Source organism: Panicum hallii, chromosome 2, assembly GCF_002211085.1.
Source record: "Panicum hallii strain FIL2 chromosome 2, PHallii_v3.1, whole genome shotgun sequence".
Classification (NCBI taxonomy): domain Eukaryota; kingdom Viridiplantae; phylum Streptophyta; class Magnoliopsida; order Poales; family Poaceae; genus Panicum; species Panicum hallii.
In genome coordinates this window covers 705794-730995 of record NC_038043.1, presented here as the reverse complement: position 1 = coordinate 730995, position 25202 = coordinate 705794, and the positions used below count along the sequence as shown (strand labels likewise).

At 43.6% G+C, this 25202-nt stretch overlaps 4 protein-coding genes across 8 annotated transcripts in view; 1 reads left to right on the top strand and 3 right to left on the bottom strand.

Annotated features, from left to right (window-relative positions):
* The window catches only part of LOC112879458, a 32914-nt gene that overhangs the window by 4922 nt on the left and 2790 nt on the right, over positions 1–25202 (top strand). The window contains exons 1-2 of one of the 3 annotated variants that reach the window (XM_025943713.1): positions 8321–11138; positions 11225–11326. The exons of the other annotated variants lie outside the window; for them this stretch is intronic. The gene's annotated coding sequence lies outside the window, so the exon portion shown is untranslated. Of the gene's footprint in view, positions 1–8320; positions 11139–11224; positions 11327–25202 lie in introns of those variants that run through there. 3 annotated transcript variants of the gene reach the window in all.
* Positions 3665–7168, bottom strand: LOC112879456. 2 transcript variants are annotated; one of them, XM_025943707.1, is made up of 3 exons: positions 6028–7168; positions 5232–5408; positions 3665–4137 (listed from the first exon to the last, which is right to left on the bottom strand). In XM_025943707.1, exons 1-3 carry the CDS (start codon positions 7021–7023, stop codon positions 3820–3822), a joined length of 1491 nt encoding a protein of 496 aa, XP_025799492.1. In that variant the 5' UTR covers positions 7024–7168; the 3' UTR covers positions 3665–3819. The 2 variants fall into 2 exon arrangements, with proteins under 2 accessions (XP_025799492.1, XP_025799491.1); XM_025943706.1 differs by having other exon boundaries at positions 5232–5411; positions 6028–7165.
* On the bottom strand, positions 18166–18699 carry LOC112879979 (F-box/FBD/LRR-repeat protein At1g51370-like). Its single transcript, XM_025944421.1, has one exon. It carries the CDS (start codon positions 18697–18699, stop codon positions 18166–18168), a length of 534 nt encoding a protein of 177 aa, XP_025800206.1.
* On the bottom strand, positions 19859–25085 carry LOC112879457 (acetyl-CoA acetyltransferase, cytosolic 1-like). Of its 2 annotated transcripts, XM_025943709.1 has the most exons (15): positions 24762–25085; positions 24449–24513; positions 24109–24207; positions 23842–24015; positions 23636–23741; positions 23234–23372; positions 22542–22619; positions 22398–22463; positions 22103–22188; positions 21481–21596; positions 21251–21372; positions 21136–21176; positions 20876–20963; positions 20182–20285; positions 19859–19989 (listed from the first exon to the last, which is right to left on the bottom strand). In XM_025943709.1, the coding sequence occupies exons 2-14, from the start codon at positions 24495–24497 to the stop codon at positions 20196–20198; spliced, it is 1254 nt and encodes a 417-aa protein (XP_025799494.1). In that variant the 5' UTR covers positions 24498–24513; positions 24762–25085; the 3' UTR covers positions 19859–19989; positions 20182–20195. The 2 variants fall into 2 exon arrangements, 1 of the variants encoding a protein (XP_025799494.1); XR_003226071.1 differs by having other exon boundaries at positions 20876–21176; positions 21251–21316; positions 21497–21596.

Genomic DNA, 25202 nt, shown 5'->3' with positions numbered 1-25202 from the left:
ACGACCGCCGGCCGTTCGGCTGTGAGCCTGGCTCCGGCTCTCGCCCACGCGCTCCTCCCTGACGATAGACGCTGGGTTTTGCTGATCCAGCTGGATCCAGGCCCTCTGCGCGTAAAGAAGTACTTGACGCACATTCGGATTGTTACCGCGCTCGAGTATGGCCGTAACCCTGGCGATGTTGGCCATCGGTGTCCTGAAGCCCCGTTTGCTTACGGCGGTAAATTTAGGGTCAAGCTCGCGATGCATAGATCGCCTGCGCTCGTTGACCCTTCTCCGTCGGATCGTGCGGGCTCTGTTCCTGGCCCTCTGTGCCTCATGATCGGTGTCATTTTCGTCGCCGGCGTTGGCTGTGATCTCATCTTCAGATACAACATCGAATTTGGGGAAACTGCCATCATCCTCGCCTTCTTCCGCCATCAGCACCTGGCGAGAGATGAGCTCATCAGAGCTCGCGTCAACTAGTTCAGTCGACTCTTCCGCCACGGTGGCCAATGGCCTGCCCTCCTGGAAAGGCAAAGGCTCGAGGTGTCCCACAAGTCGATCATCGGCTTCAAGTAGATCGGAAAGGCTCATGCCCTTCCAATGCACGAAGCGCCCCTCCGGAGTGGAGGTGATCATTAGACTGTTGGCACCAAAACAACCCGAAGCCCCCCGACGTGCTGTGGCTTCGGGCTTTTGGAGCAGAGAATCCAAGTCCTCCTCCAATATGGAGAGGGACTCGGAGCTGTTGGCCTCCTGAAGATCAGTGGCCAAATCGCGTTGGCCGAATCGTGATCAGCTACGCGAGTCCTCAGATTGGAACAAGTCCAACCCAAGGAAAGTTGTTGCAGCGCCGGATGAAGTCGTACCGGAAGCAGACTCCTCCTCGACCCTCGTCGCGGACCCATGAATTGACAAATCATCGAGATCATCAACGAACTTGTCGAGGTCGCTTTGAGAAAACGCTGCGGGGGTTTTCGGCTTCACGTCGACGAGGAAACGATGGAAATCGCCCTCGCCATCTGCGACACAGACCCATGAGCCAAAAATGAAAGTTGTACCATAAGAAGGTACTGACCTGGTGAACTGGAAAGATGCCATCGAGTTCACCGGTAGATCTTCGATGCACTCCCCTACCTGGCGCGCAAGCTGTTGGTGTTTTACCGACTGCCCACCGAGAGATATACCCAAGGTGGTAAGTTTAGGTGAGGAGACGCCGAGATCAGAAACTCGAAGGTGCAAGGAACACAAAACTTAGACAGGTTCGGGCCGCGAGGTGCGTAATACCCTACGTCCTGTGTGGTGGTTTGTATTGTTTTGGGTATAGAATGATATGGAGATCTTATTTTGAGAGGGTCCCTATCCCCCCTTATATATCCGGGAGGCCAGGGTTACAAGAATCCTAACCGATACTAGCCGAGGAATCGTACCAGAGCATACCCCAAGTAGATTCCCTCTGTACCGGCTAGTTATATCTCCTACTCATACGGGATAAATAAGAGATAAATAAGATAAATAAGAGATAAGATAGACTCAATCTCTTAAGCCTGTTTAAACTACGTTATGTACACAGTCCCGTGGCCCTGGATCTGACAGCCACCACGGGCTCAAACCACCGCGGAGTGGTCCGGTGCCGCCACGTGTGGAGGCCGGACCCCCTGGGGGCCTGTGCACCTGGGACAGCCTCGGGGGCCGGACCTCCCTTCCCTCCGGGGAGGAGGTCCGAAGCCGCCATGTGCCCCTGAGGAAGCGGTTGCTAAGCCAGCTCTGCCACGTGTCCGGTGGCAGTAAGCCTTCAGCGGGACGCCATGCGGGTAGATGGGGTGCGCGTGCCCAAGATAGGGCATGGGCTGCCCACTGACACGTTGGGCAGGTATGCTGACACCATGGTAAGCCCGCCTGTTACCGAGGCGGCGCGTCGCATCACCGTGCTCTGCGCGCAGGTGGGCGGTGTGTAGTCACATCACAGCGCCACACGCGTGAGCAAAGGGTAATTATGATCTGCTGCAGGAGGGCTGCGGCGTGCGCTGCTACAGTGTGCGCAGAGGCTACAGCACAGCAAGTCAACGTAGCCCCTTCGCTCGTCAGCGGGAATTGATCCAATAGTGACAGTATGTCTTCTACTGTACATGTCACTGTCAGCAGGCACTGTGCAAGCGAGACGGTGCATGACCATACCCTGGTAGAGGATACGCACGGGGGCTGAAGAGCAGGATTTCCGAATCTGTAGCATTTAAGGCTCCAATGTGTATGTTATTTAATATGTCACCGGGTCCACCTGTCAGGACCCCGCGCAGTGTACGCGTTCCCCTTGAACCAAGTCACTCTCACACCACCAAGTCTTACATACACTCTCAAGCTTCCACAAGCTCTCATAAGCAATACAACGCACAATGGACGTAAGGTTTACGCTCCGACGGACTGAACCACTCTAAATCTCTGTGTGCTTTTCGTGTTCTTTCGCCTCTTGATCAAGCATCTCTAGACTTTCCCCAAACTCATCCTAGACTAGGATTAGGCGGGTGCATTCCGCCACCCGGCTGGAGATTTTCTCCGACACCGACCCCACGATCCGCTCCAGCTCTCCACTAAACTTCTCCCAGAGCGCTAAGCAAACCGCCGAGTGGAGAGCTCATCTCGACGCCGGTGATCTTCATCTGTGCGGATGCCATCACCTCGTCGGCGTGAAACAGAGATTTGGTGGCCAGTCGCTCGTGATCCTCGTCAAGCTTGACAAGCCACCATTAGACTAAGCCAGCGCCACGGCGAGGGCGCCGGGGCCGCTGCCGGGGTAGTACGACTGGTCCATGAACCAGACGCGGTCGTTCCTGTGGAACCTCACGGCCAGCGCGGCGCGGCCCAACCCGACTTCGAGTACTGGTGCTTGCGAGCTCGTCGCCCGCCGTCGCAGGACAACGGCGGTGCACCGTGAACGGCGTGCCGTTCGTTGTCTCCATCATGTTGCTCAAGCTCCCGGCGAGGCCGTAGTCAGGCTCAACCTGCATGAGTTCGTCCCACAAAAAAAATCTTACTATTTAGATTATTAAATAAGATCTCTCTATAAATTTTTTTCACCGATGGATGCTAATTCGCGAGACTAATTTAATAAGTCTAATTAATCCATGATTTATAACAGTGATACTATAGTAACCATCCACTAATTATGGATTAATATATCTCAATAGATTCGTCTCACGAATTAGTCTAGAGGTTTTGCAATTAATTTTATAATTAAATTTTATTTAATACTCCTAAATGATAAGATTCTGTGACAGAGCTAAAGTGAGCCCTCCGAAACCATCCGAAACTAAACTCTCCCTCGGTAGCTGAAACTTACCCTGCTCTTCACTTCTGAAGAACATCTGCAATGGCATACAGTTCAGGTATTGCAACTTGGTTGACGCGCAAGCAAGACATACAGTTCAGGTATTGCAACTTGGAACTTGGAAGCAGATTGCTCAAGAACATACCTCTGAATCTGAAAATTGTATAAAGAAAACTGAACTGAACATTGGAATCCTGAACACTGAATTGAGTAAATTGAACTGAATACATCATGAAGATGTGTAATTAAATTCAAAGGCAAGATGGATTAGCAAACAGAGATACATGAGAGACCATTCAAACAAAGATGGTCCCTTCCACTCTTCCGCATACCAACATTAAGATCATATGCACTTCCAGCTCGTGAAAAGAATGCTTAAACCTTCATCATTAAGAACCAAACATAAAGCAATTGAAAACATAGAATGATGGATCTTAACAGTTTTATAAGGATCCGAGTACATGCCATACAGAAAACTGAAAAAAGAAAATATGCCTAGCGCTTGAAGTAGCGCCTTAGTCTTCAGATGCATACAACACCTTAACCTTGTTCTGATACACATAAAAGTCCATGCATATTTCTGGCCTGGAGAAGGTTCGCAACATCTTGCACAACTCCTTGGTCGTGCTTTCAGCAACTGAATCATTGAAAGCTACTGCTATCCTTTTTAGGCCTGTTGCCGAAGTGAATAGTCGCTTCAAAAAAACAAGTTCATGATCTGACCCTCTGAACTGTCGGATTTCCACTTCACAGAGACAATTCAACTTGAGCTCCTCAGTTTTCCAGTTTGATGGCTGACCACAAATGCAGCCCTGTGGGCATTCAGCTTGTGTCTGAAAACAGAAGCAAATTAACTCATTTAAGATTAACTGATATTGTTGGAAGACACAAAAAGAGAGGAAGCTCAATAATTATCAGATAGCCTGAATACTTAGAGCCTTAGAGGTATGCCATTAAGACATCAACATTAGCAAAAGGATTCTACTAGGAAATTAGGAAGCCAACTGATTGCAGAAACATCACTTCTCTGTGCTAAGAGAAAGTGGTATAATGAACATATATGAATATCAATGAGGAGAAATATCAGATGCTGAAGGTACTTGAACAAACTCCATCAGAGCAATTGGATCCTAAATTGGAAGTCTCGATAACCCGCCTTTTATGTTTGACTTCCTTTAAGAACACATCATTTTTGCAAAAAAGAAAGAAGCCCCAGCTGCTTCATCAGCACAGTGCAACCCCACATCTACACTGCGATCCCACAAGGAGGCTGAGGCTAGAGTTAGGCTATCATGTCACTGGGCCGCTGCTGAACATGCCCGTCCTTGATGTGGTCCTTGTTATAATCGCTGACACAGTTTATCCCCAATTTGTTCCATCAAAGCTGTAGCATAAGAGGTGAATGGCCCCTACTTAGTTTGTGCACATGTTCACAGATTATTGCTTTTGCATCAGATGTTTCCCTGCTTATTAAAATTCCACAGATCCTCAAGCAATTGGAAGTACAGAACCTTTTAGAGATTTAGGTTATTGATTGGAAGTATGGAACCTTTTAGAGATTACATGCCTGGGGCTTACTAGCTATTATCTGATGGGTGTTATATCAAGATAGAGCCTCCCATGCAACAACTGAGTCAGCTTGCTGTCCAGAGCCATATTTTTTAAAAAGGCTAACAACAATTAAAATATAAAATTTATTTGTAACCCAGACATTACACTCCAATCTCAAAATGATACACCAAAGCATTGTCATTAGGAACTTTTAGGAGATACTGGCCTTATTTAGCACAGAACAAACAATTCTGGAACTAAAAAAATTAAGTATGCAACTTAGGGCCACTAGCAGATGACGCCTTGGTGAATGGAAATAGATTTAGCTTTTTGTTACTTCCCTGGTAACCTAAGTTTAGACAAAGGATAGCCTTACCTTCCCGATGAAATAATCACAGAACTCCATTATCAGCCGTTTTATACCAGGACACATCCTGAGAATATGGAATGAGCAGGCCCCAAAGGAATGCCTTCCCGCATAAAGAATCAGGTGCAAAGACATAGTGTCAGGGAGTATTGTCATGTCTTCCATCAAGTATTGGTAGCTATTTATCTTCTGTGTACCGGAATAACATCAGATAAAGAAATAGTATTATATATGACAGCGGGAAAGAGGCAAAAACATCTAATTGGCCAATGGTGCCAGCATGAAGGGAATGGCTGTTATTAAGCTAACAAGGTCACTTGAAAATTTATATGATAAAACCTGCCACTGCAAGCCTAGAAAGTACTGTACTGGTAATTCTGTACAAAATGTTCTGGATCTCATATCTCATTAAATTTAGGAAAAAGAGTGAAAGAGTGAGTGTGCTCAGAGATGTTCCGGGGACAAAAGCAAAGCAAAACAATTGAGAATTTTTAATGGATACTCCGAGATAGCAGCATAATCCAGAGAAATGTATATTCCCCACATGCTGTATTGGACAAGCAATCCAACTTACTTGATTAGGACACTTGTTTCAATGTCACAGCGAAACTATTATTTTTCAAAATAAAGAATTTAGTTTGCCTTAGTTACTTCATTAATAGCAGTGACTCAATTTTCTCTGCCATGCCACATAGACACAGGACAGTTGGATGGATAATCCTGTCCAATTCTCAAATATATGCCATCTAAGTCAAAACATAATGCGCACAATGACAATTCGAAACAAGAGCTGGAGCGAACTCACCTGCAGATAGGCCAGTATGAGAGTAAGATGTTTGATGACCTTAACACGCGACACGAACATCAGACACGCACGATTTTGTGCAAGGCCCTCTCGTCCATATACCAAAAAAATGGTGCTCAGCCATTTGAGATTCTCCATCTTGCCAAGATGCATGGAGCTTGGATCATATGCATCCACCCAGGTGAGCAATTCCAGCTGAGGAACCGAGATATTTGCGACCGGTTGTCGAGTCCGATCACAAAAGAAGCACCTCACCACGCTTAACTCTTTGACCAACGGCGCCACGACGGCGAGCTTCCACAAGCCACGCAGGTGCTTAAGCGCCACCAGCTTGAGAGAGTCGGAACTGATGGCGAGATTGTCCAGCCCCTGAACGTCCTGTAGTGTGAGCTTCTGCAGGCACGGGCACCGCGGTGAAGAGACGGCGCCGCCGAGCTCGTACGGTCCATGGAACCGGACACCGCTCAGGGAGAGCTCGGTGAGCCGGGCGAAGACCCCGGCGGGCGGTGCGGAGAGGCCGAGGCACCCTAGGTCGAGCGAGATGGAGGTGGCCTTCTCGAAGCAGGGCAGCTCAAGGGCGCCTCTCTCCTCGGACTCCCCTCCGCCGCCACCGCCGCTGGCATATCTCTCCGGACCCTTGTCGAGGAGGATGAGATCGCCGGAGAGGCGGCGCGCGGCGGCGGGGAGCCAGGTCGCTATGGATTCGGCCGGGGCGCCCCGCAGCCCCCCGACGAGGAGGCAGCGGAGGGGCACCGCGGAGGCGGCGAGGGCGTCGCGGAGGCCGTGGGGCTCCGGGTAGGAGAAGCGGAGCTCCGAGAGGAGCCCCCAGACGCTGCGCCAGCGGCGGGAGAGGACGCTGGTCCAGACTGCCTCGGGAGTGCGGAGGCGGAGGAGGATGAGGACGAGGACATCGTCGGGGAGCGCGCTGAGGCGGTCCTCGCCGGCGGGGGAGGGATTCGCGCGCTTGGCGGCGGTCTCCTCGCCGCCCGGCCCCATGGAAACGGGACAGGGCTGATTGGGGATGAGTGGAAAAGGAATCGTGGTCGACCCACCGACACCGACGCGGCGTTTGGACCGGGAACGGCAACCCGGTCTGGAAATAATACCGGCCTACCCCGGCCTGGGAACCAAACCAACGTGGAACAGAGGCATCCATCTCCTCCGTCAACCCCCCTCTCTGCTGATTTGGGTCAGTCCTAGGGTTCTTGGTTCTTGGGTCTTAGGATTTGGATAGGTCGACTAGCGAATTTGCAATACCTCAGATCCAAGTTCTTGATTGGTTTTCGTAGGTGAAACGATATGGGTTAGGTAGATCGAGTCAGGTATTACTGTCGCAATTTGAAGGATTCCTCTGTGCTACTGCGACGGTATTGATGACTAGGCTGTGCTTTTGTGATTGGATTTCACTAGCGGTTGCTACTGCACCCAAATGTTCAACTCTGTACTCTATTGACTGACGCAAGGCACCACAAGTGTTACTATACCATTTTTGTTTCTGCTGTTCTACCAAATTGTTCATGGTATGCTTATGGATCAAATTGGCTTACAGGATGCTAATTAAACCCCCTGCGTATTGAAGTAGATTAGAATTGTGCCATGTTCCAATCTTGTTCCTGTGATTTACGCAAGTATCGATGCACTTAGTTGGTCGACGAAATGATATGTATTCAAACTCGTATAGATTCCTGTTTCATCCGTAAGATACTTGGATTGGTTCGTGGAAAGCCACGGAGATATCTAGCCATTACTTGATAATTGAACCAAGAAACACCATCTTTTAACCTTTGGCACAATATGATTGCATTAAACTACAATAATAGAGAAAACAAACTCAAGGTGAAGGTGTGTTCCCTTCAATAGCTACTGATGTCAAATACTCAAATTAGCTAAATATTGCTAGTCTATTTAGTATATGCCACAGCAGTCTTGTTATAACAGGACATCTTAAAGCTACGAGACGCCAAAAAATGATGAACTTCTATTTTCTGAAACAAACACAACAGGTCTCTCTTGGGCATTGTACCTCGCAGTACATTTCGAACGCTGCAACGAACATAGGCATTAGCAAGGAGGAAAATTATCACCAGAAATTGCATCCAATCCTGTCAAAAGTACTACACTGGAAACTAAAGGACAAATGGTGTCAGCTATGATCCAACCATTCTAATAATAAGCAGTGTCCACTATACAGAGTTGGTTCGTCAATCTGTTTGCACCGAGAGGTGCTATGCTAGGCTGCAAAATAATCATTGGTCTACTCGTCCTCCATCCATAACGCCAGGCACCAACCCGCCCAGGACCCGTCCTGCTACGTTGCAAGGAAAAGTAGCAGACTGCCGCCGTGACTACGTAGCGAGGTGGTTGTCGTGCCCGCAGAGGTAGCGGAGGAAGCCGAGCAGCGGGGGTGGCCGGTGGACCTTACGGTAGCGGCGGAGGAAGGCGGGGTCCTGGAGGACGCGGCGCCAGGACGTGCAGACGGTGGAGGCGCGGCGAGGCACGCGGACGAGTCCGGAAGGGAGGCGGAGGATCTCGTGGACGGCGTCGTCCATCAGCTCCGGAAGCGTCATGTTGCCGGCCGGACGGCTTGGCTTGGTGGCGACGGGGAGCGAGAGGAGTCGTGGATGAGCACGGGACGGTGGACTCTGCTGCTAGTCGCTACGGTATCTGTACTTGCTTGTGTCGGTTTGAGTTGGAATCACTATAAAAAAATTCGGAGGGACGCCGTATTCGCGGTTAAAAGATAATCCACCCCTACTCCTGCAAATAGAATGGAGTTACTAAATAGAAATAGAATGGAGTTACAGTAGCGATTCACCTTTCCCTGTTAGAAACAGGTAATTACGTCATCCGTTCCTAAAAATAACTACCATTTTTGGAGCGGGTGATGCCAACACCCGCTCTACAAATATATTTTTAGAGAGAGGTAACTCCATCACCCGCATCTGGAAATAGCCACTATTTTTAGAACGGGTGATGGCATGACCCGCCCCTACAAATAGTCTCACGTAAAATAATTCATAACTTTTGATCTCGGATGAAATTAAACTTTATATCAAAATTGTAGAGGTTGACGAGACCTAAAATTTTTTAATTGATAACTTTTTTATTTGAGGTCATTTAGTCTAAAAAATTATTATAAGTTCTCTAATTTCAAAATCTACAAGTTTTGATTTTTTTTCAAACAATTTTCAATGTAGAGTAGTTCCATATCAAAGTTGTAGTGGTAAAATCTAAGTTTATACATTATTCATTTAAGATCGTTTAAGATCATAAAATTCTTTAATAGTTGTGTCCTACATATAGCCATATGACTATAAAATATCTCATACAACACAAGTCATACTTTGAGATTTTCATAATCTTTATCATTATATACACTAAAATATATTTGACATATTTTTTCTGTATTTATAGTTCATAATAACCATAGTGTAGAAATTTCATATTTTATCAATTTGTTTTCCTATATTTAAATATTTAATAAATTTTTGGAATAAATAGAAAAATATTTTCAGGGGCGGGTGATGGGGTCCCCAGCCCCTAAAAATCGATTTCAATGTTAATATAAAAGAATAGCATATCTTAATAGGATAATCTCATACTTACAGTTTTCTTAAGCACAGAGATCGCTTGTTGATGTCTATTAATATAATCTGGCTAGCAAGTAATATTTTTACTCATAATATGATTAATTTTTCCTTGAACATCTTTGCCATTATACCATGAAAGACTGAAAGTACTACTTGGACGAACTCAGAAATAAAATCAGAATTGACTGGATGATTCAATGTTCCACAAAGATTCAGTACGTTGATTCTAGGTAAGCTTGCCAAACATGAAGTGAGATTTCACAAAAATTAGCACAGAAGTAAACCTGGCATAAATCTTGGGCCACAATCATGAAAATATTGTGAGAAGAGACATACTAATTGATCATGATATCTAGGTAAAAACTGGCACTTCTACGGACCGCGAAAAGGCTTCTTATTTAAACTACTCTTCTGAACACAAGACAGAGTAATTGATCCTGATGGCAACTTATTGACACTAAGGGTGTCTTTGGACCGGGGGGGGGATGTTTGGACACCTATTAAATATAAACTAATTATAAAACTAAGGCTAATTCACGGGATGAATTTATTAAGCCTAATTAATCCATGATTTGACCATGTTATGCTACAGTAAACATGCTAATGATAGATTAATCAGGTTTAATGAATTCGTCTCGTGAATTAGTCTCTATTTGTGCAATTGATTTTATAATTAATTTTTATTTAATACTTCTAACTGGTATCCAAACATCGGATGTGACGGGAGCGGATCCAAACAGATCCTAAATCTCGAATTATTGAGACACGGGACACTCAAGAAGCCGAGTCCTAAATATGGATCCAAACAGGTCAAGTCGGATACACGGGACTCTTCACACTCATGTTAAATATTGATCAATCATTGCATCTTCATGGTGGTGACGACAGTCTGCCTTTAACAAGATCAGGAAAGATAATTAAAAACCACACTGTAGCTCATCAATTGTTATCATATTTAATATATGTACGTTTGAACGATTACAAGAATGGGGTCGGTACTTGTGCATCAAATTGGCATCAAAATTGAGAATAATATATCGCTAAGTTTGCTGAGGTCTGGTAATGCCACCTTCTCTGGCAACCTGGGAAGATGCTGAGGTGTCGAAGCACAAGTTTCCCCGAGCTCTTTCTTGGGGTCAGGCAGATAGATTCTCAAGGGGAGGAGAGTGTTTCCATGCAGCTCCCAGAGTCACCAGCGCTAGCATGCAGGATACCCACAACCTGGTCGAGGTAATGGCTGCAAGGTATATTCATTTGCTTTGTGATAGCTGAAAGCAAATGTTGACAGTATAAACAAAACACAAATATATATTGGTGCTATTTGACCTTTCATGACCTGGACAATCTTCCATTGATGGTGCAACTGCAAGAGATCTTGACTTGGTTCACGCAATTGCCCAAAGTGCGCATTGTATAGCAGTAGCACAAGCAGAAATTGGAAGTGGTTTCCAGGTTATTAGTGCCGCTATTAATGGGAGTCAGCACTACATAAGATCTCATCCAGAAATACTCTCAGCTCAGGTAAGAAACTTCAGTGATAGATAACGTGTAGCTCATCAACTTTGTCAATAGAATCTCACTACATTAACGAACCAGTATATTTACAGGCTACAGGTGGGGTTTGCTTGCCAGATGTAGTATCAAATATTGTTACACGAAGGTGGGATCATGAGAAGAAACAATTTTCATTGCCTCCTTTGATGACCCTTGTAAGTTGCCAAGCCTCATGCTCTGTGATCGGGTTTTATTCAATGGCAATCGAATCATTTTACCGGTGGCAACCAGAACTACTTATCTGCTTTGCCAAGCCTCATGCTCTATGATCGGGTCTTAGTACGGTTTGCTTTGCTGTCGTTTCAGGTCTTCGATTCGTGCAAAAGATGTTGAGCTTTCATATCCCATACAAATCGATCTTCGATTCGTGAACGTTGACTAAAAAATCTGCTCTAGTCCTTGTGTTCATCAGAATGCAAACGCAGGCTTGTGCGTGCCGGCCCAGAAGCGCATAACGGGCCTGGCAGCAGGGCCAGCTCGCTCGCCTGCTGGGCTAGCGGCCTGGGAACCAGCCGGGATGGATGAAAATTACTCGAGTAGTATCTGCTAGGAATTCAGTTCACTGGAACGTTACGCGCGCTTTGCGCTTCCTATCGTACGTTGCATTTAGGATCTACGTTAATATAAGGATGGTACAAGCAAATATCTTAACATTATTAATATTGCTAACTGAATGGCATCCATAGCCCAAGTCATATATTACGAGTTTGCCAACTAACATTAGTAACTACCAAACATTTTAATAGGTAGCTCAGAATAAAGCAGTCTGACAGATACTAAAGTTGGAGGTAGGAGATAAAACAGTTTGCGGTCATCAAGTATAGGGCCACTTTGGCACGGCTCCGTGCGAGCAGCTCCGGCTCCTGCTGTTTCTAATGACCAAACTATTCAGGACATTTATGTACTGACCAAGATGAAACTGGCTCCTGGCTGGTTTCTGACATTCAGTTAAGATGGTTTGAGTTCAGTTTACCAACGTAAACATCGATGCCTAGGAAGTAGGAACACACATGGATAGGAAGGCACACAAAGAATATAACTCAGAACATAACATATAAGTAGGTAAGAGCAGAGGAAGAACAATTATAGATAAGATCATAAGACCTTGACATGTAGGATAACCATATGAAATTATGAATAGATAAGTAGGGGAGAGGCACCTAGAAAGATAAGAAAAGAAGCATGGTACAAAGGGCCTTTTTTGTGCAGTATGCAAATGCAGCACATCAAAGTAAAAGACCGGAATATGTACCAAAGTAACAAGAGTAAACTGACCTTTGCATATCCTTGCAAAACACACAACAGAAAGAAGCAGAAACTTCACAACGATGTACCTTTCTTACTTCAACAGGAAATGATCTGAAAACAAGCTGCATCAAACTTATAAATATAGGCAAAGCAGTAGCCCTAAACCAGGGTAAAAACTAAATTATTGTTTACCATTTTATGAGGCTGAACTCAGCTCTCTAATGTTTTGGATACAAAGAAGACAGCAACAACCTTAAGCTTCAGAAGGCATCAAATAGATGTTCTTCACCTCGCAACAAGGAGAAAGAGTCTGCAAGCATAATTCAGTGAGAGCATATGCATTCATGCGCTCTATATTATGCTACAATATAAATAAGATGTATGACATCAACTATATAAGAATTTACTCTACAAATATAACTTAAGGAAGAAGTTATTGTTTCTGAGAAGATATTCCAAACTATAGTTTCAAGTTCTGTAGCACATGCTTTCTAAAATGACATTTACCTCTCAGGTGCAATATCAGTGAAGTTTTAATTTTTTATTACTTATCCACTCGATTTTCATCTAATCATTCATATTTATGTTTAATAGATGTTATAGGAGTTGCAGCAAACATTGATCCTGTAGAAGAAATGAAGACAGGCTTTGCACTGTCCAAAATCTGTGACATTGTACTCTTAATTGAGTAAGCTAATAATCATTTTTCATAAAATTGAACTAACAAATTTATTTAAGGATGTTTCTGTTTATGGATCAAAGAAGACCCAGGTCTAAATAAGCAGATCTATTTTATGAGAAAGAAGAAAACTGTTATTTCCATCAAAGAAAATCAAGCTAGACAAGCTCCCTTATGTCAACATCTCAAATTAGGTTTGATTCCACTTTCTAGCCACTGACATGTATAGCTAGACTGAAGGAAATTCTCATGGTTGTCATGGTAAACCCAAAGCGTACTGCTCTAAACCAAACAATTATGTTCTAGACAGCAACCAAAATGACCTAAACACATAAAACAAGGAGCAGCTGATTGAGAAAAGAAAGAGGAACTTCTTTTTATTGAAGAACAGATCTTGCCAATGAACATGAGTAAGGTAGATTGAAACTGATTGTCTCTGAACACAACATACTTCCCATAAGCATAGTACAGTCTACTGGGCCATCAGAATTAGAAATATTATGACAGTTAAACTGAATTCTAAATTAGCACCTGTCACTGCTCGAATCTGAACATGTACAATCATCTGGATGGGAAAAATCAAAGAGGAAGGCACGAACTCACCTCGAAATTCTCCTGATCTAACCCACGCCCCTCACTGCTGGCACACAACTTTCTAGGATTAGAATCGTTTGCGGTACGAAATTCAGAGATATGGATTCAGAAAATACACTTTCCACAGACAATTTTGACTCGATTATTTTTGTTTCAACTTGCAGCTATATCCAACATCAGCAGGCAGCAACAAGCAAGGAAATAACAGCATTGAGAAGGCAGAAAACCACAAGATAAATATTGATATTAAGGGGGTGTTTGGTTTGGAGAGGTTTATTATAAGCCCATAAGCCCCTCACATGGAGGGGTTTATTATAAGCCTAAAGTGGTGTTTGGTTGTTTTGGTTTATAAAAAGCCCCTGTAGTTGGTAATAACTTTTATATCTCTCATTAATGCCCTTATAAGTGAGGGGATGAGGGTAGTGGGAGGAACGAGGGATATTTTGGTGGGGTAAACAGAAAATAAGCCCTATAAGTAGTGCGTGCGGCTGCTCTTTGGAGCGAATCTCACAGCCATTCAGTGCAGGTTGTGGATGAGGGCTGCGAATCGAGCGCCGATTTGGTGCGCAAGGAGGAGCACGAGCAAGGGGGTGGGAGCATTTGGGGGAGAGATGGTAGCGGTGCACATGCACAGTTTTTTATTTAGGAGATAATTGGTAATTAGTGTCCAAACATCCGATATGACAGATTGCATGAATACTTCAAGATATGCCATTGAAATCTGTCAAATTGCAGAGTTATGGTAGATTTGTGCTAACAGGATCCTTTTTAAGAAAAAAAGAAATAGTAAAGTAAAATCACAGAATCCTCAAGGTCCGCATACGTTGTCTCGACATAACGGCTTCCTACCCTAGATGAAGGATGAGGGTAAATCTTAGTCATTCTTATCGATATGAAAGTTAAAGTATTCTCAGGTCCAATTCTACCAACAGGCCATATTCAAGAAGATGTTTCAGTTGACCTTACAGACTCGCTCATTATATCCTGACTCGTTAAGATTGAGCCTGTCATGCAACAGCTTATTCAACTTGCACTCCATTGACATGAATTTTAAAAGGACTAGTGAATTCAGAAAAGACACCTAATTGCAACCCAACTAATATACCATTCAGTCATGACTACAGATAGACTACAGAACAAGACACCGCTAGAATCAAAACACCTAAAAGCACAAAGCAGATCAGGCTCTGGTGTGCCAAGAAATGCAAATGTATATTGCTTTCCATTAGTCCCTGGTAACTTAAGACTGTACAGAAAAGGTAATTGAAGCAGTAGACTTCTTATGACAGCTTGGAATAAGACTCAAATATCTATTTAGTCTCATGTATGGCCAAGATGTATTAGAAAAGAGTGGAGATTGAATGTGCTTACTGATCACTGCTCAACAGTGTTGCAGAGACACAGACAGAGTCAAAATAAATGAGAATTTTTCATACTATTCTCAGATAACAGCATCATCTAGAAAATTACATTGCTAACATTTACTGTTACCTTCTAACTCATAATTGTGTTAGCAAGATCTGGCCTCTGATATACTGACTCAGTCAACTTGCTTCTCACTGCCATATATTTCAAAAAGGCTGACAATAATTCAAAAATATCACATATTTGCAGCCCAAATACTAATATACTCAGTCAACACTCAAAACAATTGAGCAAAGTGTTGTTGTTACGAAATACATATATCATATACTGAATATCAATAGATAAACATTGCAACCAATGACTACGAACACAAGCTGATCAGACTTCAGGCCTCGTTGAGACAAGAAATGCAAATGGATATTAGATAAGAATGTATAGCTTAACATCCAAGCAAAATCAGCATCGACCTTATGCAATAATCAATGTTGGTGCACATCATATTGCACCATGTCCAGAGGGCTTTAGATGACAAGGTAAGTAGTGGTTAGTCCCTTAACAGTGCTTACTGTCAACTTTTACAGCACTCTGACCGATTGAGTAGTCAAGTCACAAAAGAAAACTTCATTATAGATCCTCTAAACTCATGGATTACTAATCCTTCAAGGAGATTCTACTAGAGTTCCATGGTTTTCCAGTTCAATGACTGGTCGCGAATATAACCTGATGAGCATACAGTTTGTGCCTGAAACAAGGACCCAACCTTAGTAAATCAACTGTGATATATTGTTCCATCAGATAAGATGAGAGGTAGCCCTATGATTACCAGATTACCTGAATACTTTTCAGATATGACAGCAAAGGCTAACAGATTGCAGAATTATGATTGTTCAATGCTAAAATCATTTATCTTTATACAACAACAACATAGCCTTTTGTCCCAAGCAAGTTGGGGTAAACTCGAGATGAAACTGAAAATAAACAAGGATAAGAGAAACACAAAAAGACACGAGACAGAAGGTACAGATAGGGGTAAACAGAAATAGGGGCAAAGGTTAGGCACGTTGATTGCTAGTCTCCAAGCGCTCCTATCCATAGCTAATTGCTTGGAGATATTCCACTCCTTAAGGTCTCTCTTAACCGACTCGCCCCAAGTCAGTTTAGGTCGACCTCTACCTCTCTTTACATTATCGACTTGCTTTAGAACCCCACTACGTACCGGCGCCGCCTCAGGAGGCCTCCGTTGGACATGTCCAAACCATATCAACCGATGTTGAATCAGTTTCTCCTCAATTGGTGCCACTCCGACCCTATCCCGAATATCTTCATTCCGGACTCTATCCCTTCTTGTGTGCTAACAAAACCAGTGCAACATATGCATCTCCGCTACACTCAATTGATGGACATGTTGCCTTTTTGTAGGCCAACATTCCGCACCGTATAACATCACTGGGCGAATCGCCATCCGTATAAAATCATTTATCTTTATATACATATAAAATTACTGAATCTTCAGGCATGGTTCAATCAATAACTCATATTCAAGAAGTATTCAATTGACACTAGGGCTTGGGTTATCATTGGAATCATGGAACTTATAATAATGAATAAATACTCTACCCAAATCTTGCTATTATCTCCTGACTCGTCAATATTCAGCCTGTCATGCAACAACTTGCTTAACTTCCTGTCCACTGCCATATATTTCAAACAGACTGCCGACAATTCAGAAAAAGACACATATTTACAACCCAAATAGTATACCACTTAGTCAAAAACTATGAAGCAAAGTGTTGCAATTAGAATATACAGAAGCCGTGCATTTACCACAGATAAACTTCTGACCAGTATGACTAAAACGCCTAGGACAACTAGCAAACCAGGACTTGGTGTGCCAAGAAATGCAAATATATTTTTGTGTTCCATTACTTCTTTGTTGACTAAGGTCCTAGCCATGGAAAGCATAGCATTACCTCCAAGTCACCCAAGACAGGAGAAGAGGGCTTTTATGGTCCTTGAAAGGAATCAGTGCCAGTCATGAAACCTTACAAAGGGGTCAGCTGTCGACAAATCATGTGCTTGCTCAGACCAGATATGGTCACAGAGCATAGGCCAACCAGAAGAAGACACAAAATCAAACTGTGCACTCCTTGAAGCTCTATTTTCTATCTGGAGCAGTGTACGCTGTCTTTCAATCCAAGCTTTATTACCATTTCCAACATATACTTCAAGCACCAATGATTCAAGGACTCTCGCGTTCAATATAAAGAACTTGGCAAAGTTAACATGTGCCTTGTTGCCTCGATAGTTGGTCACCACAATTTTCTTTAAGTGAATATCGAGGGTACCGATAAGGTTCCGGTATTTGTGACACCATGCATTTGTAATCCTTGGCTCTGTTGGCTGTAAAAACTGAAGGAACATAAAAATGGTGACAACCTAGATTTGGAACAAGCACGATGCTGTAGTAGTGAAAAAAGAATGGAGATGGACATTCTATTACAGAATATGTTTAGTCACCTTGACATACTGCCCACACACCATCTTGATGTACAGGTTCTCCAAGCAGGGAAAGCATTTCATGAAGTCAATGACCACATCCAAACTAAGATTGATTTGTGTTAAAGCTAAAACCTTCACACTAGGCACTGGCATCGTCGAATTAGCAACACGTGATCCCTGTGTTAAGCATGAAAGTCTAAGGGCAAAGCGAATTGCATCCCCTCATGAATGTGAAAGGGAAAGGATGCAGAGATACCTGAAAAATTGTGGGGCCAAACTCGATTCTAAGCCTATCCTCACCAGGGAGTTGCCCCAAAATATACAATTTCGGGGCGCAGATTACTGAGATGACCATTTCCGAGCGTACCCGCCCTCGCCCAAAAAGAAGTAATCTTTCGAGACAGGGGGCGTCCTGGATGATGAATTGTTGTGATTTGGGCCCTTCTCCCCAAGAATTTTGCATGCGGATCGCAATGCTTCTGATTGTAGGGGACATGATTCGGATGCGAGAACAGCCGATGATGTCATTTAGCATCAAGCTCTGCAAGACAGGGCAGGCAGCGAGCAGGAAATGCAGAGAGCTCTCAGAGATTGTGACACCCAAAAGGCTCAGCTGCTTGAGAACGGGAAGGTGGAGCGCGCTGGCGTTGTTCCCATCCGGGAAAACACAGCCGCCGAAGCTGGCGACGCGAAGCGGCATGCTGATGCAGGCAGAGGCGAAGGCGGTCGCTCAAAGCCGAGGTGGAACTCGAGTTCCTGGAGGTTGTTGAGGGCGGGGGACTGGAGCCAGGCGTCCAGGGTCGCGGAGCAGTCCTCGTCGCAGCCTTCCGGTACGTAGTCCCGGGGGATGGATAAGTGGCGGCCGGGGCCCGGGTGCGAGGAGAGGATGCGGGAGATGTTACTGAGGGGGATGTGACGACGGCTCAGGGAGCGGTCGTAGAGGTCGACGTTGAGAGGAGCGGAGCGCCATAGGTGGCGCCAGCGGGAAGAGAGGACCTGCGTGCGGGCGCCGTCTTTGGTGGGGAGGAGGCAGACGATGTCGCCGAGGACGCAGTCGGGGAGGCGGCTGATGCGGTCGAGGCGCTCCTCGTCTTCCTCTTCCTCTGATCTTCTCCTCCTCTTGGCTCCGGAGACCACCCCCATGGCGGAATGGCGGCGAGGATTGGGGCTGGCTGGGGGAACGGCTGGCCAGACGAGCAGTCAAACACTTGTCCAGTTTGCCCCTCCGCCAATATCATTTTTACACAAAGATAGAATAGGCCCTGTAGAAACCTGTCCAGTTTTCAAAGATCAAACCAAACCTAGGCAAGTAGGCAGGGTTCAGATCGTGTTTGCTTAGATTATATGGCGTAATGATCAGATAAGTCTTATCAGGGGAATGAAATTTGTGTTCTCCATGCATAGGGATATGCATGATGGAGCACCTGAACTGAAAAAGCAATTTGGGGACTCTGGCAGCCCGCCCGTCCCCTCTGTAACCCACGTAACTAACCCATGCCTTCACGCAAACATCCCGCAATCTGGCATAAGGCCCATTTTGCCCATTTATCTGTAGCATCAACTTCATTTGTTAGGCCTGCTTTTTTCTTTATAATAGCTGCATGCCCTTGCCAGTTCAGTGCCTGCTGAGTTGGACAGAATACAAGAAGCCCAAGGCTTCAAAGGGGAAAAAATGAACAATGCTAGGAAGAGAGGGTGATGGAACTCAGATACCTTTCCAAGAAGCTCAGGCACCTCCAAATCAAGAAAGAACGAATTGGAGGGGGTGGCACAGCACAATCGCCTCCGTGGCGCTTGCAGGGGAACGGGATTTTTCTGCAGCTTAACAAGAGGAAAATCAACATCATAAGCAGATCTGGGGAGGTTGACGGTGTAAACACAATCTGCGACCGTAAATATTTTCTATTATATTTAATAATAACCAATCCCCACAAAATAGAATAGGTACCTGTTCTGAACTGATGATTTTCAAGTGGACAAATGATCAATACACGGAATCCATTCGTTAGTCCCTTGTTCATGTAACATTCACGCACTGTATCTAGTTTCAACACACACGAAGCCAGCACAAAACGAGGACCACCAAAGGCTCCACATGTATCTTGCACCTGCTCATCGCCAGTTCCCAGCCCTACTCTTGACTGAAACACAGCATTACCATTACTACATAGCATCCTCACAGTTTCAGGCAAATAAATTTCACAGACATGTAAAAACTACAGCTATTGAGTGCCTGAACTTGATATACAAGAACCGTGCAAAGATGCTGCTCCATTTCTCTTATTGCAGAATACTATGCAAGTAACTGAAGCATGACACAATTTATTGCTGAATTAATCTAAGAATGTCCAACAAGCTACAACATAAATAAACATCACATAATAGTACAAGGTCGCCGCAGGAAGCCGGTGCTAACTACTGGAACGATTGCACCTGCAATGTCAAGTTGCTAGGGTTAGCGAAATGTCACAAAACTTGTAAGATAGAATGATTACTCATCAGAATCAGTTGAATAATGCAGACAGTTGCACTAGCACCTCGCACAGCTTATTGTCATTTTTAATACCTCATCATGTAATAAAATAATGCAGTTAAGTTAGATATATTCAGTGTGCTGAGTCTTACAAGGTCAGTATTTCTTATGCGAGCTCAAGAACAAGTGCTGATGCTCCACCTCCACCATTGCAGACACCAGCAACACCGATCTTGCCACCCTTCTCCCTAAGGACCTGTTTAAAAAGAAACAAGGAATATGAGGAACGAGATGATGTCCCAAAATGATGACTAAAGAAGATACCTGAGATTTTTCCTTTTAAGAAAGAGAGAGAAACGATGATCATCAGTTGGATATGCAAGTTTATCTAGGATCACAATTGAAGGTATTTTCGCACGTTGAAAAATCATTAACAGAAGTATAGAACCCACTAGCGGCAGTGAAGATTATTTACCCTTCATGGCAAACCCTATGGCATGCTCAAGTATTTGACAGAATTCATAATTACTTACTCCCTCCATCCCAAAAAAAAAGTCATTCTAGGATTCAAAATCTATCCCAGAAAACAAGTCATTTTATCCTATTTAGAAAGTGCATGGGCATGCAAGAATCAATTAGTGCCAAATATGGGTAATAAATAGGGGGCAAAGATGGTCATTTTATCTTGTTAATCTATCATAGAATTTCTAGAATGACTAATATTTTGGGACGGAGGGAGTACATATCTACTTCTAGTTTTCTACTAGAACAACGTTCCACATCTTTAAACAAAAGGGATTGTAACCCAGAAGATCAGAAAAATTAGCATCATAAGATAAAACTTACTCCAAGAAGAGTGACCAAAATACGAGCACCACTGCACCCAAGAGGATGACCTAAAGATACAGCTCCTCCATGAACACTAATCTTTTCCTGAAAGCACATTGTTGTTAATTCATAATATATTATTGTGATACTAAATGGTTTTGAAGAATTATATGCTACTAAATGTTGCTGCTGCATAGCAAATAACAAACGAACCAAGGTGTATTTTCTGAAAAAGATGTTTTAAAAGGAATGGTAGTTTGATATAGGTGTCACTTATTGAAGGAATCCCGAGAAGCTTTTGATTTGCAAGCGCAACAGCCTGTATTGAGAAGTAAAAATAGATATTGTTACCAAAAAAATAAGTAAACAGTAAAATAAACTCTCAATACATACCGAAAAGGCTTCATTAATCTCATAAAAATCGACATGAGATGACTCTAACCCAGCATTTGCGATAGCCTTTGGTATGGCAACATTCATAAATGAGAATGACAAGCATTGATAAAATTTGATATCTAAAATAGTAACATAAACTGCTCAAGAGAAAATAACTAACTACATCCTTCAATATTTAGATCATGATGATATACCTAGAAGCGTACTCTACTCTTAAATGAGATAACTGTTTCTGTAGCTTACTTGAGCTGCATCTGCATATCCTTTGATCCTTGCAAGGACTTGCAGGCCAAGCTCTCGAGCCTTCTGCCCACTCACCAAGACTAATGCAGCAGCACCATCACTGATTCATGTAAAACAAATTAGATGTGACTGGCAGAAGCCTACACAAGCGAACAGTAGGCAGCACTCTTGACAGTACCGGTCAATGAAAAATATACAGTGCAAAGTGTGACGAAAGAGTGTCCAAGACAACCGAGAAGAAACTATACAGGTAAGCTAATTTTCCTTGATTGAATGGGAATAAGGCATTACAAAGACATTTTTACTTTCTTATGTGATATAAATCATTTACACCAATTTATGTTACAATCCTAAAGAAATTAGTTACAATGTAGAGCATAACAAGCAGTCAAACATAAATAGGATAAGCAATTTGTAAGTACAAACAGAAGTTGAATATGGCATGCATATGACAGCAACAAAAAATAACAAATGCATGCGTGATATAATAAAAGAATTAATTGTTAACGATGAAATATTTTGTTTCTCGGACCTTTCAGGAAAAAACAGCATATTGCAGAAAAACTTAAATAATTCAGAAATAAACTAAACGTCAAGCAGTTATACCTTATACTAGAAGCATTTCCAGCTGTAACGGTACCACCATTCTCCTTGAAACTTGGGCGGAGTTTCTTCAGTTTTACGGGGTCAAACTAAGAGGCAAAGAAATAACACAAGATAAGTGAAACTGTCATGTCATTGACCTTACAATAACTGTTTGGAACGCTCTTTATGTAAGGAGGCCCATTGTGCTCCCAGGAAGCAAGAATTATGATAAAAGTACATGCCAGTAATTACCTTGTTCATAACAAACTACAAATTTTATTTCGTTCATAACAACTTTGTTACATGAGAAATTTACCTTGTCCAGGCTTTCATCTTTCTCAATAAGTACTGGTGGTTTTCCCCTCCCAACAGGAACTTCAATCTGGTTGACAAAACATTGGGCATAAGAAAAACCAAATAAAGCATATAATGTCTAGATCCAAGAAAGAGAGAAAATCACCGGAACAATCTCCCATGCAAAAGCACCACTGTCACGAGCAGCAATTCCACACTCGTTGCTTTGGATAGCAAAAGCATCCTATGCATGGAAAAAAGGTAAAATCAAATTTGCCAGTAATGGCAAATATATTTATTGCAATATAGAAAAAAATACATCACATCAGATATAGGAAGATTCCTAGGCAACTGACACAGGAAAATAATTGACAACAAAAAATGAAAATGGATACAAGAAAATATTTGAGGTATAGAAGGGTAATGTGTGTACCGAAGAGCAGCTCCTAGGAGATTAAATCTATATTGCTTCAACAAGGATACAAATAGTACTCATTTTAGTATGGCACTTCTACTTTCATCTTTTTGGAAGCAAGCAAATGAACGGTTCATCTACAGATCCAGAGCATCACATAAGCCCACCCTAGCAATCATACGAAAATCCAAATAGAAAAGCCATTGCTCCTAAAAGGGTCCAAACTACAAGTTCATCATAAGATACTAGGAATGCTGATGCAGAGCCAGACCACTTAGGATGATAACCAAGATAATGAAAGAAGATGTATAAACTGATGGTAACTGAAAAAAATCAGGGCACTCTCAAAAGAATTGTCTTATTGACCACTATTGAATAACACCACTTTATGTGGTGACAAATATAGAAATAAAACTATAACACTATTATCCGTAGTAAGAGACCTGATCTTCTCTTGTGAGGGCATGATTGTCAGCACAAAGCTCAGCACACATTCCCATGGCACAATCACCGTATACATCCCAAAGGCCATCCTTAATCATGCCATCGACAAGTGTGTCATGTCCGAAACGAGACCCTTTCCTGCATTTTTGTAATCGGTAAGCCTATCAGATTATTGCAGTTGAAATCCATTTTAACCAAGAACATAATATAATTTCAAAATAAACAGGTGCCTTTGTTAATTGCCTTGCCAATATAGAATGGGCATATCAATACAAACTAGTGGCTGAAAATGCAACGCAAATAAGTAAACATGCATGTATCCACTATCCACCAAATAACCTAAGCATATGCTTCAGTTATGCAGCACGATATTGGATGTATCAAAACAGTGCTTTGCATACCTAGCTTCAGCAATGTACTTTGGGGCATTGGACATGCTTTCCATGCCACCTGCCACAACAATATCATTGATACCCAGTTGAATTGACTGTGCTGCAAACATAGTAGCTGCACAGAGGAAAGAAAAGTAACAGCATGTCAGATAAAATGTCTCACTCGTGTAAATTGTGAGCAGAGTATAGCCTGGACAAATGAATTAGGTTCAAACCTTTCATGCCAGATGCGCAGACTTTGTTAACAGTGGTACAGACAACAGTGTTTGGTATCCCTGCACCCAGAGCAGCTTGCCTTGCAGGAGCTTGTCCCAAATTAGCACTCAAGACATTTCCAAAGTAGACCTCCTGCACAAGGGCCGGATCCACGTTTGCTCTTTTCAGAGCAGCTAACGGCCCCAACCAGTGCTCATGTCAGTGTTAAACAAGTATTTACATCTTTTTCAGAGAAGGTGTACATGCAGAGAAGATGTGTGTATCACCTTGAATTGCTATAGAGCCAAGTTTGGTTGCAGGTAAGGAAGACAAGGCACCAAGAAAACCACCCATAGGGGTGCGTGCAATCCCAACAACACATACATCTGTGAGCAAGGAAGAAAAAGTTAGTGATAGCAGAACACAGCAAAACCATCTAAAATTCACCTCTCTCCCATTATATCTATAATAATTTGTAAACCATGCTTATGCCTCCCGTCATCAATTGGTACAAACAAACGTGGAAAGCAAATACCCCATTAATTTCAACCCTAGTGAACTCTTTCAACACCACAGATTTGAGTTTTCTCCTCTTAACATCGACTACCTCAACATCAGTATCTGTACCTTGCGATCCCAATGCAGCATTGTCAGAGCTTGTCCCCCGAGTCGTCATTCGCCTCAATCAACCACTGCAGAAAACAGAATGCGAATCTATGAATTTTGAAAAATGCTAGTGGCCAACTGCTCTGAATGGTAATGCAGAAAACAAATGCTACTTACTAGTAGCACAATAACACATACAAAAGCAGTGCATACTGCTCTGATTATTGCTTATCTACTACTTTCTAGAATATTAGATCTAGTAATCTATATCTACTGGGAACATAGGACCGGATCAGGAGCGGAGGAGCAGGAGCCTCATGGGCCATGGCCTTACCGGAGCAGGAGGCGTCGGAGCCTCGGAGGGGATGCCGGACGGGCGGCGGCGCGCCGGTGTCGGAGGAGTCGGGTGACGGGCAGCCGGCGGTCGGGGCAGCAAGGCGAGCGGGCAGGCAGATGCAGCGGCGGCGGATGGGGAGAGGAGAGGAGAGGGAGAGACTTGAGAATGAGATGAATGTTATATCAGGCAACATGGGCCACCCTGAGCCTAGCGGTGGGTGACGAACGACGGTGGCTTCCGCGGTGCTGTTGCGCCGGCGGCATCTATCGCCGCCGAGCAGAGCTCCTCCAGGTGGGTGACGGCCCAGAGCTCCTCCAAGGGATTCGAAATTCGAAATTTGGAGATCTCTAATCCAAGGGATTTGGGGGCCCGGCCTTCAGCCATTCCATATTGGGCGGGCCTTGTATACAAATACAAAAAGGAATAAAAACAAAAGAA

Coding starts and splice junctions, on each gene's coding strand:
- LOC112879456 (XM_025943706.1), bottom strand. CDS start 7,023: ATGGGGCCGGGCGGCGAGGAGACCGCCGCCAAGCGCGCGAATCCCTCC. Junction 5,412..6,027: donor TCATACTGGCCTATCTGCAG/GTGAGTTCGCTC, acceptor TCCGGTACACAG/AAGATAAATAGCTACCAATA. Junction 4,138..5,231: donor GTGATTATTTCATCGGGAAG/GTAAGGCTATCC, acceptor TTCTGTTTTCAG/ACACAAGCTGAATGCCCACA.
- LOC112879979 (XM_025944421.1), bottom strand. CDS start 18,699: ATGGGGGTGGTCTCCGGAGCCAAGAGGAGGAGAAGATCAGAGGAAGAG.
- LOC112879457 (XM_025943709.1), bottom strand. CDS start 24,497: ATGACGACTCGGGGGACAAGCTCTGACAATGCTGCATTGGGATCGCAA. Junction 22,189..22,397: donor AAGATGAAAGCCTGGACAAG/GTAAATTTCTCA, acceptor TTTGCCTCTTAG/TTTGACCCCGTAAAACTGAA. Junction 21,373..21,480: donor TCAAGTAAGCTACAGAAACA/GTTATCTCATTT, acceptor TTACTATTTTAG/ATATCAAATTTTATCAATGC.